Source organism: Bacillus rossius, chromosome 5, assembly GCF_032445375.1.
Source record: "Bacillus rossius redtenbacheri isolate Brsri chromosome 5, Brsri_v3, whole genome shotgun sequence".
Lineage (NCBI taxonomy): Eukaryota > Metazoa > Arthropoda > Insecta > Phasmatodea > Bacillidae > Bacillus > Bacillus rossius.
The window spans coordinates 79,374,188-79,394,391 of record NC_086333.1 but is presented as its reverse complement, the minus strand read 5'-3'; the positions used below and the strand labels follow the sequence as shown (position 1 = coordinate 79,394,391).

Here is a 20,204-nt window from a genome sequence, read left to right as displayed (position 1 = left end):
AACATCCTACTGAGGGAGTTCCTCCCACGCTGGGGCTACCCCCAGTCCATCCTGACGGATAATGGCAGTCAGTTCCTGGGTCGTCATTGGAAGACCTGGTGCACCGAGCACCAGATTGAACACCACACGACGCCCGCCTACCACCCCAGGGCCAACCCGACAGAGCATCGTGACCAGGAACTGAAGGACCAACTGCGCATCCGACTGGGGGAGGACCACACTCGATGGGACCAGCATGTAGCCGACGCATTGTTCTGCGTCCGACGGCGCACCAATGCGGCAACCGGCCTCACGCCGGCGGAGATGATACAGGGGCACAACCTGCCCCTACCGGGCCAGTGGGCCACCCACGGTACCCCGCATCCAACAGAAGACACCAAGGAGCGCAACCGGCGCCGCACAGCCGCGCAGGAGTAAGCACGATGCCGACAGAGGGCGTACGCCGAGGGTATCACCCCCGTAACCAACCACCCACCACCCGTCGTACGGGTGGGCGATCAAGTGTTCGCCCGGGAACACCCCCTCTCGGCGGCACCCCGCAATTACTGCGCTGGGCTGGCACCACGATGGGGAGGGCCCTACACCGTCCAGAAACGCCTAGGGAGGACCACCTACCTGGTGCGTCTAGGCGGACGACGAGTAAAAAAGATACATCGGGATGACCTACGCCTCGCCAATCTACCTGGGGAAAGCCTTCCTGAGGAAGGCACCCCACCTAACCCCGCCAGAAAACCGACGTAGGAGGAGGCGGAGGACCCCGAACGGACTCCAGCACGACGCTGCCCCGAGCCACCTCATGCTGGAACACTCGCCGACACAGCGCCGCCCATTGACTTGGAGTACGGGGATGAGCCGAGGACGCAATCACACCGCCATCAACGACCACCGCGCCACCTAGGGGACCACAGCCTGGCCAGCCCACAGCGAGGACCAGCAGGCACACCCACGGGCGACCTCTCACGTGGATTAAGGGCGGTCACGACATTAGATATCGACATCGCCAGGACGATAGCGGATATCGCAGAACACAACCAGACCCCGACACCGCACCACCTCGGATCGCCCCACTCGACCCCGTTCGCCGACGCAGCGTCGCCCGGACACCCGGAGTCGGAGGACGAGACGAGGACATGGCCACACCGATGGCGACACCCGCCGCGTTACCTGGAGAACTACGTGCTGAACACACCGCCAGGGGAGACGGCGGATACATCCACGAGCTGCCTACCAAATGACCAGGGCACGGAACAGGACGAGCCACAGCCGACGGTGGAGTTGGTGGACGAAGACCCGAGCCCGGAGGGCGCCCCACTCCGATGCCATCCCTGCGGCGACGACCCAGGGACCGTAACCATCACCGAGTTGCCCTACAGTCCTGGCGACCCCGAGATGGACAGCGACCCGGGAACGATCCCACTGGTAACGGAGCCAGAGGAGGAGGATGCGGAGAACCATGAGACGTGAGGCAACAGCCCACCTGGGTTCCCGGAACGAGAGAGGTAACCATACCATTCGGCAACCCAACCAATAGAAAAGAGGGAGACCGTCACACATGGAACCCATACCGTAAATCACGACCCGGGTAACATCGCCGGCGAGCGACCACGACGGACCCGCCGAGTCCCAGGGTACCTCGCGGCCTACGACCTGGGGGACGCTTAGAGTAAGCGGGTTAATAACCCTGTCCCCGAAAGGTCTGAAACACTCCACCATGCGCCGTGCCGCCGCCCCCGGCCCAGCTGCCTCCACAGTCGACCGGACGGCGTGCGCCGCGCCACCCTTCCATGCGCCATGCCGCTGCCCCCGGCCCAGCTGCCTCCGCAGTCGACCGGGCAGCGTGCGCCGCGCCACCCTTCCATGCGCCGTGCCGCAGCCCCCGGCCCAGCTGCCTCCGCAGTCGACCGGGCGGCGTGCGCCATACCACCCTTCCATGCGCCGTGCCGCCACCCCCGGCCCAGCTGCCTCCGCAGTCGACCGGGCAGCGTGCGCCGCGCCACCCTTCCATGCGCCGTGCCGCCGCCCCCGGCCCAGCTGCCTCCGCAGTCGACCGGGCGGCGTGCGCCGCGCCACCCTTCCATGCGCCGTGCCGCCGCCCCCGGCCCAGCTGCCTCCGCAGTCGACCGGGCGGCGTGCGCCGCGCCACCCTTCCATGTGCCGTGCCGCCCCCCCCGGCCCAGCTGCCTCCGCAGTCGACCGGGCGGCGTGCGCCGCGCCACCCTTCCATGTGCCGTGCCGCCGCCCCTGGCCCAGCTGCCTCCGCAGTCGACCGGGCGGCGTGCGCCGCGCCACCCCACCACCGAGCGTCGCGACGCCGCAGCTAGGGGAACAGAGCGGACCCTACCATTCGGCAACCCAACCAATAGAAAAGAGGGAGACCGTCACACATGGAACCCATACCGTAAATCACGACCCGGGTAACATCGCCGGCGAGCGACCACGACGGACCCGCCGAGTCCCAGGGTACCTCGCGGCCTACGACCTGGGGGACGCTTAGAGTAAGCGGGTTAATAACCCTGTCCCCAAAAGGTCTTAAACACTCCACCATGCGCCGTGCCGCCGCCCCTGGCCCAGCTGCCTCCACAGTCGACCGGGCGGCGTGCGCCGCGCCACCCTTCCATGCGCCGTGCCGCTGCCCCCGGCCCAGCTGCCTCCGCAGTCGACCGGGCAGCGTGCGCCGCGCCACCCCACCACCGAGCGTCGCGACACCGCAGCTAGGGGAACAGAGCGGGCCCTACTAGCCGCAGTCGGGGCTAGGGGTGCCAACACGTGGCGGGACCAATAGCGGTGCAAGGTCGGGCTTCTCCGAGGGGGGCCGTTTGACGTCGTCCGGCCAGAGGCCGATTCAAGCCCGACTTGCGACCGCCCGCCAGTAAACACACCTCTTTCCGGAACAGACCCTTGTCTGAAAGACATTGTACATGTCTCCGACCTGGTGCTTCTATGGAATGTTAGTTCAGCCAGCGCCCATAGATGGCAACTATAATTTATACACATACAGACTAAACAATGGTGTGTCTTGGCCTCTATTAAACTGTGGCACCAATTAGCATTTATGTGCAATATAGTAATGTTGTAAAGTATTTGTTAAATTAGGGAAGTGTGACGAGATCTTATGGGTAACTGTATTTTGCCACTGTATGCCACTGACCATTGTACCAGGCTGGGGGATATATTACTCCAGCAATGTTGACCTGGTGGGATCCATACCCCAGAAAAATTTGGGGAATTTCAGCAGTAATATAGGATTAGTTTTTTTACTGCTTTCCTCTCCTCTCCCCTCCCCTCCCCCCCACTCCTCCCCTCCCCCCCTCACCCCACCCCTCTCTCACTCTCTCCCCTCTTCCTCCGGAGCGTCCTTCGGGATTACACCCTAGACTCCCTCCCCCGCTTGGAGTGGCCCTTCGGGGATTTCGCTCTAGGCTCCTGTCCCCCCTTCTCCCCTATCTTCGCTCATGCCCAGCAAGAGGGCAGACAGACGACATTCCAGGCAGGGCAATCACCAGCTGGACAAGAAGGAGCTCTTCGGTAACGCCTGAACCCGCTACACCTCGGGGGCTTTCAACCCCACCTTAAAACCCTCTATCACCTATGGTCTCTGGCTGGGACACGTCAGTACTGGATAACAGGCTCTACGAAAACCCTCCTCTTAAATTAAATCACAGCCGAAGGCCTAGTGGGCCACGCCGGGGCAGAAAGTATCCACTCCCAAAACCATTGGTTAGCGACTGTGCTATCCTGGCGCCCACCGGAACATACCCACACACCACCACTTTCCACTAGGCCCCGCCCAGGTCTCGAAGCCAAGACCGCGGGTGACGGCAAGTTTGATGGTCCTTTATGCTCAAGACCCCGAACACTTTACATGGGGCTGCCACGTTTCCGCCTGTGACTAATTCGAGGTGGGTCGAAACCCGGTTCCGCGCACTGTTCCGGTTAAGAAATTTACGGGACTTCCTGCCCGTGATGACTATCTCTCTCACGGTAAAGAATATACTCCTTAAGACCCGCGCGTGATAGGATGTCTGTCTGACTGTATTCTGCACCGGCCAGAAAGAAATGAAAAATAACACCGAACCTATGACTGCGAATGACCAGGATGAAACAATGAATCGCGACTCGCCCGAATTGGAAACAGAACATTCGTGTGGGAATAGTGAAACGAAAACCCGCGACCGTAACTGCTCATCAACAAGCTCGACTGCCAAGTTGAGGAAACGTCTCCGCACGGCAAAAATCTAGTGGATCTGTTATTACCGTGCACGCTTGCATCACCGTCCCGGAGCGACGTCCCCAAGACGTCCGTCGCCTCTCGTGCCGGGTCCACGACTGCCCTCCCACTCTCCTGCCGCGCCTGAGCGCCCGCGTCTCCCCCCTTCTCTGCGAGCCCGCGGAACGCGCTGATTGGTCACAGGCAGAAGCCGCGGCCTTGGCGCCCGGTGAACAATTAAAACTTTCAAAATACAAAACCCTTCAATACAAAATTAATTTAAATAAAATATAAGCAATAATATGTACAAAAACGTAAAGCAAAAATATATTTACAATAAAATAATAAGTCATATCCTGTAAAGCAAACATACGTCGCACGTCACCGACACTTGCGTCGCACAACACACTCAAGAGATGGCGCTGGCGAGGCATAACGGCCTGAAGGAGCCGGGGAGACACCTGGGTCGACGTCAATTGTTGGGTCATTTATTGCAAACGAGCACCACTACATAACACACACATATTTCTATACATACACTTATGTTAGGTCCTTGCTTTCAGCTTCGTTATAAAACTAACAATGTACAACACTCCTGAAACGGATAAGTGATAGAAAAAAATAGATACAAAGTTGGCGTCGCTCTTCGCGACTGCATCTGGCCTTGGTGGTGGCATTGGAGACAAGGTCGCAAGGCCCTAACTTCCGCGCCCATGGAGCAGAAGAATATAGCTCAATTATTATTATTATTACTTATTAACCTGCAATTGGGCTTTCACCCGGTGGCAAGAACTCCCACTCACTCCCCTCTCCCCCCCCCTCCATCAGCTTTCTCCTCAGCTCCCTCCCATCCCTGACCTCCACCATTTCCTCCCCCAGCCCATTCCACTCCCTCCCCGTCCTCACCAGGAAGGTGTTCCGCCCTCTCTCTGTCCGCCTCCACACCCTCTGGAGCTTACATCTGTGGTCTCTTCGTCCTCTGTACTCCCCTCTATGCACTTTGCTTCCCAATTGCCCCCATCCCCCTTCCCCCTTCAGCACCTTGAACATCCTGACCAACCTTTCCACTCTTCTTCTCCTCTGTAACGTTTCCCACCCCAACTCCTTAATCATTTCCGTTGGGCTATGCAGTTTCCCATCCTGCCCCTCCCTCCTTCTCCACATTCCCATCACCCATAAAAACTATAGTAATCAGTCTGTTCATAAACAATTTAAATTTTAAGATGATCATCTTTTTTTTTATTTAAAAAGTCTGAAACAATAAACGTGAGACTCACACAAGCGGTCATTGACTGCGGGCGTCTGGACAGGGTGAGAACAAGCTGAGGCATTGTGGACAGCGCTGGGACCCCAGCTCTAAGTAATAATCAACGAGGTACGATGTCTATGTCAAAGTTTCACATAGCTGTGGTGAAATTGAATTTTTTTTAAGTATAATTGTTTTTATCACTTTTATAATTGAACTCGTAAATTATTTATAACATTTTTTTTAATAATAATTTATCTTGTTAATAGTATCAAATGAGTCTACAGGTACATTCACACTTCAGATATTTTAATACACGTCTATATATTGCTCTTTACTTAATCTTTGGATTGAAGAGCCAGAATGGATTCGTTTTGGAGTTTTTGTGGTTAATGTTAAATAAACGAGTGTTTTTTTTCTGGTGAAGAATGTTTGGTGTTTAGATTTGCTTGCATTATTAGGCGTGATAAACATGATTATTCGTATGATCGTATGATGTATTTTTGCGGGAATAATTAGGTAAACAAAAATGGTAAATAATTTATTAGATGTGATCCGTAAATTAATTTGAAATATGAAGAAAGTTTATAGAATCGATACATTATTGCATATTTTGGTTTTATGTTGCAGCATAAACTGAAGTCGTCACAAAGAGATAAAGTGAAGAAGTTCATTGCGTTCACGCAGACAGGAGAGAACACTGCTATATTCTGCCTGGCGCAGAACGACTGGAAGCTGGACTTGGCGTCCGACAATTACTTTCAGAACCCAGATGTGTACTTCCGAGAGCCGCGGACCACTGTGGACAGAAAAAAGCTGGAGCAGCTCTTTGCTAAATACAAAGGTGACGTTTTAAAACAGTTCATTGCAATGAAGTCTGCTAGTGTGATCTCATTTTTTTCTTGGTAAATATGTGAGGATCGCGAATTTTTCTTATAAACAAACTAATTAATTCCAAATTTTGGTTTTTAAACACTACAGACGTTTCTGTATTTACCATTAAAACAGTGTTTTCAAATTATCTTGGTTCCTGTTAAATTACTATTACATTAGGTTCAGTTAGGGCGGAAAACCAATTAGAGTAGCAAACAGTGTTGTCTGCGCTCGTAACATACTGACATTAAATAACTCTGGCTTTTTGAAAATTGGGTAATACCTGAACAGAGCTGCTTTTTAGAACGAAAAGAAAAAAATTGGAAAAAATTGTTTTCATACACTACACACTTCAATGAATTTACCCTGAAGGGATGGTTTCTTAATTCGTATTAGTTTGTAGCTTACCTTAGTATACCAGTATCGAACGTCATGGAATCATGGAATGAAAAGTAAATAAAAATGGAAAATATGTTTTTTCAAGTACTAGAGACGTCTATAAATTTACTCTAAAAACGTGGTCTTAATTTCTACTGGTTCGTGAAAAATTACAGGTTAAAGCTTATATTACAATACCTGTGTTTTCACACTGCCACCGCCATTCATTGTTTACCCACATTTATGTATCTCTTTGTTTAGCACAATTGTAGCCAACTATGGCGAATTAAAAATTTGCTAATTCTTGTGTTTCATATAATGAAGTTCATCCCTGGATCCTCAAAGGCCTGATCATGATGGCATGATCGTGTGGTACATGGTGCTTGCTATTTTAGTCAGTACATAGAAAGATCCTGGTGGCATGATCCTGTGGTACATGATGCTTGCTGGGTAAATATGTTGTTTAGCGGTATTTTCGAGAAAAAAAATGTTAAAAATCCGAAAATACTTTTATTATATGCTCCTTCACTTCCTCTTTTCATTAAACCCGGCGGAGATAAGAAATTTCAAATACTTTAGGAGATATCACCGTTCTTATTTTGCATACAAGACCTGTGTTTATCATTCAACCGTCGCCATTTTTTTATTTTGCAGTGTGTTTGTGAATGCCTAATTAATAATTAAAATGGTTGATTAGGTCAGGTCAGCTACATTATAAATACTTTTAAACTAAGCGGACATTAAAAATAATATGAATTAATTTTAATGGTTATTTAGTTTTAAAGTATCTATAATGTAACTGGCCTGACCTAATCGACCATTTTAATTATTAATTAGGCATCCAAGAACACACAGCAAAATATAAAAATGGCGTCGGTCTTGTATGCAAAATAAGAACGGCGATATCTCCTAAAGTATTTGGAATTTCTTATCTCCGCCGGGTTTAATGAAAAGAGGAAGTTAAAGAGCATAGAATAAAAGTATTTTTGGAATTTTTAAATTTTTTTTAACAAATATCGCCCAACTATGAAAATTAAAAAATTCAATAACTCCTAAATTATTTGGAATAATTTCTTAACTCCCCTGGGATTAATGAAAAGAGGAAGTGAAAAAGTATATAATAAAAGTATTTTCGGATTTTTAACATTTTTTTTTGCAAATACCGCTACACTACATATTTACCACTTGCTGTTTTAATTCAGTATGTTGGAAGATCCTGTACGTAAAAAAAATCTTGTGATATAATGAATTATTATTGTAAGTCGAATAAAAGGGAATTTTTTCAATCTGTAGTCATAATTCTTAATTATTTTGTGATTTCTTTCATGTGGTGAACTTTGGAACTATTTGGGCCTTCAAATGGACTTGTGTGAAGTAATTGCTATGCTACTTTGTTATTCCTAAGCTACCATTAAAAATATTTTACAGTATATTTAATGTAGATACTAACCTAACCAACTTTCCACAATATTTTAAAGTATTTTTAATGGAACTAACTTAATGTAAACTATCATACTCACAATGTTACAAATATTTAGGTAATGTTTATACTAAACATGCACAAACGTGGCATTGAAATGGACTGTTGTAAATATTAGGTTTGCTGAGTCTGTGATTCTCCATGTAGAAGAACATAAAAAAAAAAATGGCTACAGCTGCATCAATGCATGTTTATAGTGTTAGCTATAAATGGTTATTTCTCAGAAATCAGTTGATAGATAGAGACAATGTTTTCAAGGTAAATACAGCATCGTTTCTAGTTTTCGAAAAAAGTATTTTCCGAATTTTATTATTAATTTCCGGAAAAGCCGCTACATAACAAAATTATCGCGTCTAGGAGTAACGAACTACAAAGCATTGATTTCAAATAAATACCATGTTCAAATCATGACCCACTGTATGCCGCTGACGTAGTGTATGCTGATTGGCTGCAAAGAGAAATTGGTGCACAGCAGACGGAACAGTTAGAAGTTAGGCAACTTTCTGTGCACTGTGCAGGTGCAGTTTTCATTTGAAAATCTTGGAATAAATCATCATCACAAAGCACCGTAAAACCCGCATGTGCAGGACTTAAGATTATTGTGCTTCTTTTATCTAAGGATATCAAGTAAATGCCTTTGCCTTATGATTTGTATTATATTAGATGACTTATTTTGCTGGTGTGTGAAACAAAGGCTGATGGTGTGTCAAAGGGACATATATACCACTGTGTTCATATTTTAGAGTTGCCTGCAATTTTATAAAAATGAAATTGCAATCAACTGTTGGTTTTAATATGTGAAATAAAATGACCTGATTTATTTTAAGGTAAACGCTGCATGTTGTTTCTTAGATATATTCTGGCATAGGGAAGATTTATTTAAATCATTATTTTGGACATAACACAACAGCGTTTGGTAATGAAAATTAATAATAATACAAGCCTCAAACTAACCATGATGCATCATTTAATTTGTTAACTAATTAGTTTAATGTAAACTTTTATTACTTGGTTAGTAATATTTTTGGGAATTAAAATTAATGATGAAAAAATTTAAGTTATTATATAATATACATTATAATTATTTGAATTTACATGTATTCAAACAAAAATATCAAAATTGCATTTTTTTAACATTTTGGTTTAATGTTTTGTCAACATAAAAGTCATTTAAAATGGATGATCTATTTGTCGGGGAAATTGTGAACGGAATATTGGCCGTGATGTATTGAAAGGAAGTGTTCCAGCATTTGCAGTGTATGTGTTTTTGGAAGAGCACATAAAAAGAGAAAGCAGGTTGGGTGGACTGAGATTGTAGCCCGTGTCCACCCAGTGTGACTGTTAAGGCTTACCTGTGTGCCGCCTCGTTCTGTTGCGTCTTTGTGTGTTCCTGACTGCAGAACATTGCAAGCTTACTGAACAGTTCACATGATGGTGGCGCTAGCATCGGCGTGGAACGTTGCAGACCCGGCGGAGCCCGACAAGATGACGGCAGACGGCATCGTCCGGTTCCTGGACGACCTGGGCCTCAGCCCCGACTCGAAGCTGGTGTTGATCATCGCGTGGAAGTTCCGGGCGGCCACGCAGTGCGAGTTCTCGCGCGATGAGTTCATGACCGGCATGCTGGAGCTGAGGTGAGTCTTTCCTCGTTCCCGGTCGAGCGATCCTGCGGCCTGTTCAGCTAAGTGAAATGCCACAAGTGGAAGTGGCTACCGAATCATTCACCTTCAAATCTCGAAAGTGTTTCTGAAATCATCTTTGCCATCATATCGATGCTGCATTGTCGTTTAAATAAGTGCTGTTTTGAAGGCTTTTAAATCTGTTGAATTCAAGATGTCATATTTTGTTTATATTTCTTCCCATTTATCTTGGTTCTATAAGGGAAATTAATACTGGAGTGTTTATAAGGTAGTCTGTGGGGCAAGAGTGTGTTCGCTTGTGCTGCTCGGAGTTCATCGTCCTGGCCATCTGCTGCGAGAGGTGTGTTGTGCCAGTCTGTGCGGGGATCTCTGACTTGCAGCGTGCAATGACGAGACGACCGACTGACGTAACGATAATACCTGCTGATGGAGTTTTGTTTTAGTGAGAGCAAGAGTAATGACCGTTGTACTGAGACACGCTTATGCTTTACTTGTGTAGTAGAATGATAGGTACAGAGTACAGCCTGTTGCCTATCCAATAGTTTCAGTTTGCTCTGCTGTCGGTTTGCGTGTAGTGGAGGTCACTGGTTCGAAGCTTCCAGCGACCGAAGCTGTAAGGGGCGGATGCATGACGAGGGAGTAAACAGCGTGTTTGTGGTAACCGAACCAGCATGGACTAGTTTCTGAGTCCAGCTTGTTACTCCCAAGTCTAAGCCAAATCCTTAACCGATAAGTGCGAAGGTCCAGAAATCCGAATTCCGCCCACCGCGGTCCAGAATCATCCCCTAATCACAGCCTCCCTCCTTCCCTTCTCCTCTTCCTTGCAGAGTTTACTCTTGTAGTGTCAGACATACAAGCCAAAGACCCTTCCACAGTATGGCATTACAATATGGAATGTTGCAGTTCTGATTTTTTTTGTTAAGATTCATTTCAAGATTTTTTTTTTTTTTTTTTTTTCGATATGTGGCAGTTGCATTTTGATTTGTAGGTACTATTTCACTGTAGACATACTAATTTCTTCCTCTTTTCCAACCCATACCTGAACATTACAAACAGTTTTCTTCCCATTCCGTTTTCCTCGTGAGTATGTAAGCACTTTCCAGCACACGTTAATTTCAGTTTCATGGACATTAGTGCGATAAAATAATTGATAGTTTTGTAGCAATTGTGAAGTGTGGTGTGCCTACGAGTTTGGTAGTTGTTGGCGACTTCCCAGACCTGGAAAAGCGCGAGTCTCGCAGGTGTGCCTGCAGTGTTGTCTGTGCTGGAGTGTGAGTCGAGCGGTGGTCGTGAGTGTTGTGCCTGGCCGCAGCTGCGACAGCGTGGAGAAGCTGAAGCTGCGCCTGCCGGGCCTCGACGCGGAGCTCAAGGAGCAGCAGCGCTTCAAGGACCTGTACCACTTCACGTTCAGCTACGCCAAGAACCCGGGCCAGAAGGGGCTGGACCTGGACATGGCGCTGGCCTACTGGAACATCGTGCTGCGCGGCCGCTTCTGCTTCCTCGAGCTGTGGTGTCGCTTCCTGCAGGTGCTCGCCACACTGTCGTGTTCAACTGTTGTGCCGAATTTTTTTGGGTTCAATATTTTTGCGCTGTCATTTGTGGGGGTTTTTTCCGTTCTCTTAGTCCATTTTTCTTTGTTTCTTTTATTGGTTCCTTAAATATAAATGATATTTTAGAAAATAATAATTTACTGGTGCTTATTCATTAGCTTTCCCGGCAAGGTTTAATGATCAAAATTACAAATCTTCCGATATTTTATTTTTATTTTATTTATTTTTATTTTATATATTTATATTTATTTATTTTTATTTATTTATTATTATTTTAGTTATTATTATGTGGTGTTTATATCCTGTTGACAACAGCAAATTTTTTGCTTGATTTGTGTTTTTTGTCTTTTGGGTTTTTTGTAGTTTTTCTTGTACAGACATCCATGAGCTTATCAATAGCGTATGTCCAAAAGCTTACATCAAGTCAGAGAGGAAATATTCTGAGTTCGTCATAATAGTAATTTATGGAATGGGTGCCACACTTTGCATTTAACATATTACAATTCAAATAACAACAAATACTTTTTAATAAATTTTTTTTTGGTCCCCATGACTCTCGTTGAATATTCGTAATTCACATTGTCTAAACGCTTAGCATCACAAGCACACTTACTAAACTCAGGTTTCGTGACAGGAAGAAGTACCCGTAATTTGTATGTTCCGTGGTATGCTCATTAAGATTTGCGTTAAAAATAACTTATCGTCATGTACTCTACAGAATATTTCTAAATTTCATTCTTACCGAAGTTCAATAATCTGTATTTATCTTTTCACCTTCTATGTGGTGCCATTTTTTCTTTGGCTTAACAAACATTTAACAAATAGGAACACTACTAGCCCCTTTTGAAATGGACAAATTATTTAAAATTACATTGCTGTTTTTTTTTTCATACATCAAAAATTATTTGATTTGCAGTAGTATATTAAGTATGGCTATAGCATGTTTTACATATTTTTAAAATCTTTTTTCAATTTACGTAGTAATTAACAGAGGGTTGTGTGTGTGTGTATTTATAATTTATTGTGGTTTTTGAAATATGAAGCCGTGTTTTTTCTTCTTCCAAACCTTAAGCTAATTGCTGGACAATAATGCACAGTATAAATTGGCAAAAGGATAAAGTAGCTGTTTCAAGATCTCATGAGGGGTGAAACCGATTCTTAGGAGCACCACTTATAGGTGCTTAATAGCCCTTCACACTATCAAGTTTCTTAAAATCTTGTCTGGATTAAAGAAAATGTTTTCATGCTATTTGTAATGATTATTATAACATATTTAAATTAAGTAGACTTGATCAACGACCACCTTCTGTCGTAGTTTTCTTTCTACTAGCGAATGCTTGAGAATCCAGTGACAGTATTAAAAGGTATCAGCCGGGAAGTTCACGTGAGTCAGCTCACTGACCCACTGACAGTAGCCGGGACCACGTCACAGCACCTTCGCTTCATGTGTGTGACGCTCGCAAGTACCTGTAGCACAATGCGTGGGCTTGCTATAGCTATCTAGCTATTCATATATATCATCATCACCAAAAAAATGCATAATTTTCACGTTAGAGACAATTTAAATAGGTCTTAACTCAAAATTTCAGTTTTTAAATTTGGTATCAAGATCAGTTCAACTAAGTCAGGTTTATTTGGCAAGAGAATATATTGTAACGAGTTTATTCCTCGGAACTGTATGCACATACTCACTGGGTCAAGCTCTGATTCTTTTAGTTTAATTTGCTTAATTAGCCTATGAGAGCCATTCTGTTTGAACCCTTTTTTTTTCAGAATAGTGATCAAGGATAGGTCCATATTGGTCCAAAGTGCAATGACTCCTTCAAGATAATTAGCCTACTGTATTTACCCGAATAAGCCCTTATATTTAGAACATAACCAAAAATAAATGTTAAGAATGTGTCTCCCACCAGACTTAGAAAAACAGAACTTGTGATCATTTTTAATTTATATTAAATTTTTGTTCAGGATTTAGGTAATAATTCAAAATTATAAATTGCCTTTAAGGTTTTCGGTTAAACAAAGAGCATTCACTGGTGTTGACATCTACCAGTTATTTTTTTCAGCACTCTTTATTCTTTGCACAAGACTACTTTTAAATATATCAATATTTACAATAAAAACCTTTACGTAAATACTTATCTCTAGGGCCCCCTGAAAGTGGTAAATAAAATTTTCAGATTTCGTCATTAAAAATTACCAAAAGCGGTGTTAAAATTCACTTTTAAAACACAAAAGCGGTGCTATAATTCACTTAAAAACACAAAAGCTGTGCTTAAAAAAAAAAAAGTGTTACCGTAAATATATCTGAAATTATTTAAGTTAAATAATTTTACTTGAACCTACTCATTACTGAATACCCTAAACAAATAGGTTACATATATTTATATGACAATACTTTTGATTTAGACACTGATTATTAGTTTGTTCCCATAAACTAATCTGGAAAACTGTTAATCCCTTTAACAAAATCGAGGACGCATCACAACTCCGAAATGCCAAATTGATCACAACGACGACAGCTTGAAAACTGCTGTGTACCACAACGCCGAAAAATGTCATTACAGGGCTGCCACAAAGGTTGGGTTAGGTTAGACTAGGTTAGGTTAGGTTAGGTTAGACTAGACTATGTTAGGTTAGGATAGACTAGGTTAGGTAAGGTAAGGTAAGGTTTGATTGTGGTATTTCGGCGTTAAGGTACATTTAAGAAACGCACACAAATTCATTCAGTTGTTATTTCGGCGTTGTGGTCAATTTTGACATTCGGCGTTATGGTATTTCGGCTTTGTGGTCAATTTTGACATTCAGCGTTATAGTATTTCCGCATTGTGGTTACGACCTAACAAAATCTATAAAAACTGTTGGCCAACTAATCATCATCGTCACACCATTCGAAAATTAATGTTTGTTTACATTTTTCCGCTTTTTGGCGCGATTTAAAATGCTTGTGCCTGGTTCGCCCGATTATCTGCTTGATACTACGACGCTGTTCCAACTACGTACGTATATGCCAGCGCCCCCGGCTGACGTGATATGGCCACTCACGTAAGGCTGTTCCAAACACCGTTCGCCCAATCATCTGCTTGCTTTTGTATTTATCTGGTGTCGCTGTTCCAAGCTGACGTCAGTGCCCCGAGCGGTGTGTGTACGCTTTAAAACTTCACCTGTTTGTCTTATCTATCCAAACATTATGCCGGAAAGGAAAATAAACGCCGTAGTTTTGCGTATTTTAACAGTATATTTTTGGGTTTAACATTATAACGTGAGCGTGTGTAAGCTTTTGTTTGCTTTAGTTCATTTATGATTAATGTTTGGCGGCCATGTTGCGGTGTTTGTTTACCATTGACGAGACAAGTCTTTTATCCAGTATTTAAATTTCGCGTAAAAACACTGCGATTTCACGTTTTAATACAAAATTTCGTGTAAAAACGCTGTGTTATGGCGATTTCGCGTTTATCGTCGTTTAATCGCGATCGCGAAAAGAACAGGCCCCTACTTATCTCTTATTATATCACGCAGTAAATATTTTACTAATAATTAACTGTGAATGTTAACATGTCTACTGTGATGTGAGGGAAAAGTTCCATGAACTTAAAATTTTACTGTCCGCAACAGTTTTGTTTCCTGCAATGAAGAGAGAGAGAGAGAGAGATAGATAAAATTTAAAGGTGTAAATGACTCCCCGTAGTTATCACTAGCTGTGCTTGTAACTTTGTTTGCTTGGAATAGTTTTTGAGCGATGTGTGCAGAAACAAAGGTGTGTGCTGCAGGAATGATGTAACTTAGTTATCAACAAAGAAAAGTCTTAAATTTACTCTACTATGGACATAGGTATATTATCCAAATAAATTTAATTAAAAACAATTTGATAGTTTTTGCATGATGCTGTAACAAATAATTACTAACAGACAGGGGGAAAAAATTCTCTAAATTGTTGTTTTATCCACTGAATCATTTCTTTTTGTCAGACCTTACACTATAAAAAATATATATATATTTCATGTACAGACACGACTTTGTTACAGTTTTATTATATTTATAGGTTATTTTTATAGTCATTGTATCTGCACGAATGTAAGCTCTGTTACACTTCCATAAACTTCATGAAACTAGGTACAGCGAAACCCCTTATTTACGTTATCGAAATTTACATTTTCCCGTTATTTGCACTATATTCTTCAGGTCCCGTTTAGTTCCCATTTAGTCCAAAACAATACTTTCTCGCGAATTACGTCTCAAAAATCGAATCCATCCCGCTATTTACGTCACGAAACAACCATAAAATACAGTGGGTACTTAAAGTGTAGATAATATTAGCTAGTAGGCCTAAAAACATCATGAAAAACGTAACGTTTATAGTCGGCAATGAACATTTTAAATCGCAAAATATACATATTTTATAACATGAAAAGTTGTTTATATTAATAAACATGTAATAATTTAAGCCTAGGCGTGTAAAAGTCCGAGTAATTATAGCAGCAGACAATCTAAAATGCACAAGGGAAAAACATAAACTCACGAATGTATAAAGTTACGGGAATGTCGGGGAATAATACGTGGCTGCTTGAGTTCTGATATTGTATTTATGTCACAATTTGGCCGAAATACTGGTACAAGACATAAACTTCACAAGATAAAATGAGCGGAGTCTTGGTAACTGTTTTATACGTATTTTATAATTTCGAAAGTATTGTACAGTTGACGCATATTTTTTAAACTAACCATTTATTTCTGGGGATCATATATAATTAATTATTGGTATCAAGACATCACGATGAACATAAACTTTAACATGTCACGGCAGCGAAAAAACTGGTGGGTATACCAATAAACTGGTACACAGGAGGTGGAGCTTATATTTTTTTCCGCTAAGCTCGCATCTATTGGCTGGCTGCTGATGGAAGGTCATAAGTCTGGGCGGAGCATAGAGTGAGTTATACTGCGCATGCGCAGCTCAGCCAGCGGCTACGCCACGCCGTAACAGCAGCTGACCGAGTACAATGACCTTTCTCTGCGTACGGCGCGCTATTAACGGTAAATTCTCATCAATTTTCAGCTTTTTTTTTTTTTTTTTTAATTTTTTACTGTAGCGCAATGTGTATGTAGCCCGTATTTGTTATAAATGCTGCAGGTTGCAACTGTACTTATAATTTGGAGAGGCAAATAATCTCCTTGAACAATCAAAAAAGCAAGCAGAAGAAAATTTCAGATTTTGTTGTTAGGAAGAAATCAGAAAAAACAATTTGGTGTTTTTTTTTTTTTTTTTGTCATATGTGGTAAATTAATAATGATTAAATACTAAAGTAAAATTTGTTGTTAGTGTGTTTGTACCTGCATTATAGTATATGCTATTAAACAAAAGGAAAATATACTAAATAAGGTAAACTGTACTCCTTTTTATACTTTTCACTTTATTTACACTTTCCCGCTTTTTACACTTTTTTTACTTTGTCCCCATGAAAAGTGCAAATAAGGGGTTTTGCTGTATGTAGTTTGGAAGAGTGCATCTGCAGTGCAAACGGGAGTATCAGCGGTGAGTGTGTGGGCTGTTGGCAGGAGCACCATCGACGCTCCATCCCCAAGGACACGTGGAACCTGCTGCTCGACTTCGCGCTCATGATCAACGACGACATGAGCAACTACGACGAGGAGGGGGCGTGGCCGGTGCTCATAGACGAGTTCGTGGAGTACGCACGGCCGCTGGTGTCGCGCCGCCAGTCCCCGCACAGCACGCAGGCCTAGCACGGACGCTGCGAGCTGCTTCTGTGGAACCCTGTTATCACATTCGTGTTCGTGCTCTGTATGAGTGGAAACTTTGCTACAGGGTAAAAATACTTTTTAAATAAAAGGTTTGTGGATCAAGAGAGAATAGCAAATGAAACACGTTGCTGACAGGAATGTTATAACAAGGCTCCACTGCAGCAGAGCTCCAGGCGGTTTTGGTGATAAAAAAATATTTATTTATAGAAATTGATTTGAGAAAATGAACCTTGTTGGTATGCTTTTTATCAGGACTGTGCGGAACACTAAAATTCTGGAAAAAATTAAGGGTTATTCTCAAGCGGGTAAAAAAAAAAATCATATCTCAAAAGAAAATTCATATTTTTTTTGCATTTTTAATGGTAGTTATACTGAGGGAATTTTAATTTCAACTACATCACGGGATGTAACTTTAAGGGTTGCTTGGAGACAAAACTAACACCCCCGTTATCAGTTAATGCAATTTACTGGGAAGAGAACCTATCAAGTCATCAAAAACCGATAAAACTGTAAGTACACTGATAAAGATAAATCCTTGTGTGTTAAACAGCTCATGATACACAGCATCTGTCAGATAATTAGTTTCCTTCCAAAAATGGTAAGGTGAAATAAATTTTTAAATAACATATAGAGGAAAACATGCTGTGATATATTTTTTTATTAGATAATACACAGCGACAAGTTGGATGCAGGTTTGCCCACGTAACATTAAGTGAAGTAATTGTCGCTGGCAATGTTTATCTTGACAGCTCAGGCAATTATCCTTTCTTGCGAGACTGATGAAAAAACAACAATTTTTACGTTGTTCATCTCTACATATTTTGTTTGCTTCGCATGTTTACATATTTGCAAACTGAGCCTTAAGTTATCACATTTTTTTGTTCCAGGTTAAGTACGACATTTCAGAAAATATCTTAGTCCAGAAAGTAAATATATTGATTGTACCTTGTAAAAGTTTGGGCGGAAGAATTTAACTTTTTTTATTATTGTATAGTGATGTCAACATTACGAAACCAAGTTGTCCTATATGGCTATTCATGAAAAAGCTTTTGGCCTATGGAAAGACACAAAGTTTTACGATTTTTTAGTTTTCTCAAAAATGATTGATTTTAGTGATTTTTCTATTATATAATGTTTAAAAGAGAATTAAATTTCTTACCATTTTCATTCTGATCTCTTTTTTGTAGTGCACTTACTCCATTCATACCACGATAAGACATCGGAATAAAAATTATAGGAAGTTTCTCTTTTAAACATATAGGAAAATGCCTGAAGTCAATCATTTTTGAGAAACTTCAAAAAAACAAAGGAAAAATAGTAAAAGTTTGTATTTTTTCAACTGTGAAAAAAATTTTCCCATGTTCGACCATGTTGAACAACTTGGTTTTTTAATGTTGTCGTCAATATACAAAAATAAAACATATAAAATCTTCTACCTCATCTTTGGCATGGCATGGGGCTCTCCCTCCCCCACATTGGACTGTTTGATTCTCTAAAATTAGTAAGCACTGTTTATTTCATTAACTTTTTAACTATCCCATCTTGATACCAGTGGAAAATAATTCTTTCAGTGCGAAAATTTACCGAATCAAAAACTTAATTCCCTCACAGTCCTACTTTTCATTAGTATATGTATTATTTAGAGCTCGCACAAAGAAGTTGTGATTTTGGAAAGGCTGTGGTGGTGGAGAGAGAATATTGGCAGATGTGCAAATATTGCATTTGTTCACATAGCCGCATAATGCCCACAGTGGATCGAACAACTGGTGCCGTCTTGGCTATTTTCCCTTTTTTTTTTTTAATTTTAATTTTTCTATGATATAATTGAACAATCTATTTTTATTTTGTCATTGTATTACTGTGGAATGGTATGCTGCTTTAAGCTTTTCAACACATGTTCACTCTGACTAATGATCAGTTCTCAGATTTCGCCATCAAATTGCACTAGTACACGCATTTAGCCCACATACAAAGTGGCCATTCCCACATTCATTTAATTTCCAGGGCAATGCCGAATTGATTCGGCAGAAGCATGTTTGGCCAATATTTAGTATTGTCGGCACTTCTTCTGATTTAAGATCCAATCACAAGTTTTTGGCCAGTGCATCCTAAAAAGACATGTGGTTGCCATTACTTGAGAGCACACAACTGCTGTTGTCACTCGTAATCCTCTGAGAACCTTTGCGTGTGTCCCATCAAGAAGTCTTCAACTTCCAGATGCTAAGTGGTAAATGTGGCCTTTTCACTGCATTTTCTTCCGTTGTGTCCAGTGTGCATGATCCTATTCTGTTTCCGTTGGGCCTTCACCCCTTGCGGGCAAACATCAGAAGATCGTGTTCTCCCTCCTCTGTTACATGAACATCGGGTTTGGGAAGAGAGGATGCCAGTGGGTTTGTTTCTATGTACGTATGTCAGTTTTATATACCTGGGAAATTCATTGTGCGTACCTTGTTAAATTTATAACTATTTTTATAATGTTTAAATACATCTGCCCTTCGAAGTGACTCCCTTTTTCGTTCCAGGAAAACAACGCTAATCAAATTTTTTCCCATGAGAGTGTATGTTAATCAAAATAATTGGTTTTCCAATCAGGTAAGTGTGCTTTCTGACTACCATTTTAATCAAAACACTACCCCCGATAAAATTAACTTACGGTACTAATGTACATATGTCTAAAATGCATTTGAAGTACATTTAAGTAAATGTTGAATAACATTTGGCTTGGACATAACATTTCTAACTAGGCGCTAACATTTCTGAGATCCAAAATGTACATATTTCAGTTCCAGTAAGTTTTAAAAAAGCACGAACTTAAGTTTTCTATTATAAAAAAGATTTTTTTAACCTGTTAACGTAATTCGCGACACTGTTGTTTACTAAATGTATTTCTGTCTTGATTTTGCCTCTTAGTGCATCCTAGTAAGCTCAAGGTAAACTAGCCCTGAAAGCTTCTGGCTTTTCTCTCTAGAACTGCTGCTGACATAGGGACGGCGGAATATAAACTTTGGCTGAACATTCGAGCGGCGTTGAAAATAAAGAGCTATTAAGGAAAGCGCAAGATATTGTTTGT

The 20,204-nt window shown here is 42.3% G+C and overlaps 2 protein-coding genes across 3 annotated transcripts; both read left to right on the top strand.

The window, feature by feature from the left end:
* The first annotated feature begins 422 nt into the window (after window positions 1–422).
* LOC134532305 (uncharacterized) lies at window positions 423–2,738 on the top strand. The gene is made up of 4 exons (XM_063368724.1): window positions 423–437; window positions 742–1,460; window positions 1,695–2,347; window positions 2,527–2,738. The coding sequence occupies exons 1-4, from the start codon at window positions 423–425 to the stop codon at window positions 2,736–2,738; spliced, it is 1,599 nt and encodes a 532-aa protein (XP_063224794.1).
* Window positions 2,739–5,789: 3,051 nt separating this feature from the next.
* LOC134532084 (DCN1-like protein 1) lies at window positions 5,790–18,365 on the top strand. Of its 2 annotated transcripts, XM_063368308.1 has the most exons (5): window positions 5,790–5,985; window positions 6,084–6,297; window positions 9,650–9,818; window positions 11,137–11,350; window positions 16,931–18,365. In XM_063368308.1, exons 1-5 carry the CDS (start codon window positions 5,983–5,985, stop codon window positions 17,114–17,116), a joined length of 786 nt encoding a protein of 261 aa, XP_063224378.1. In that variant the 5' UTR covers window positions 5,790–5,982; the 3' UTR covers window positions 17,117–18,365. The 2 variants fall into 2 exon arrangements, with proteins under 2 accessions (XP_063224378.1, XP_063224377.1); XM_063368307.1 differs by lacking the exon at window positions 5,790–5,985 and having other exon boundaries at window positions 6,075–6,297.
* Window positions 18,366–20,204: the final 1,839 nt, after the last annotated feature.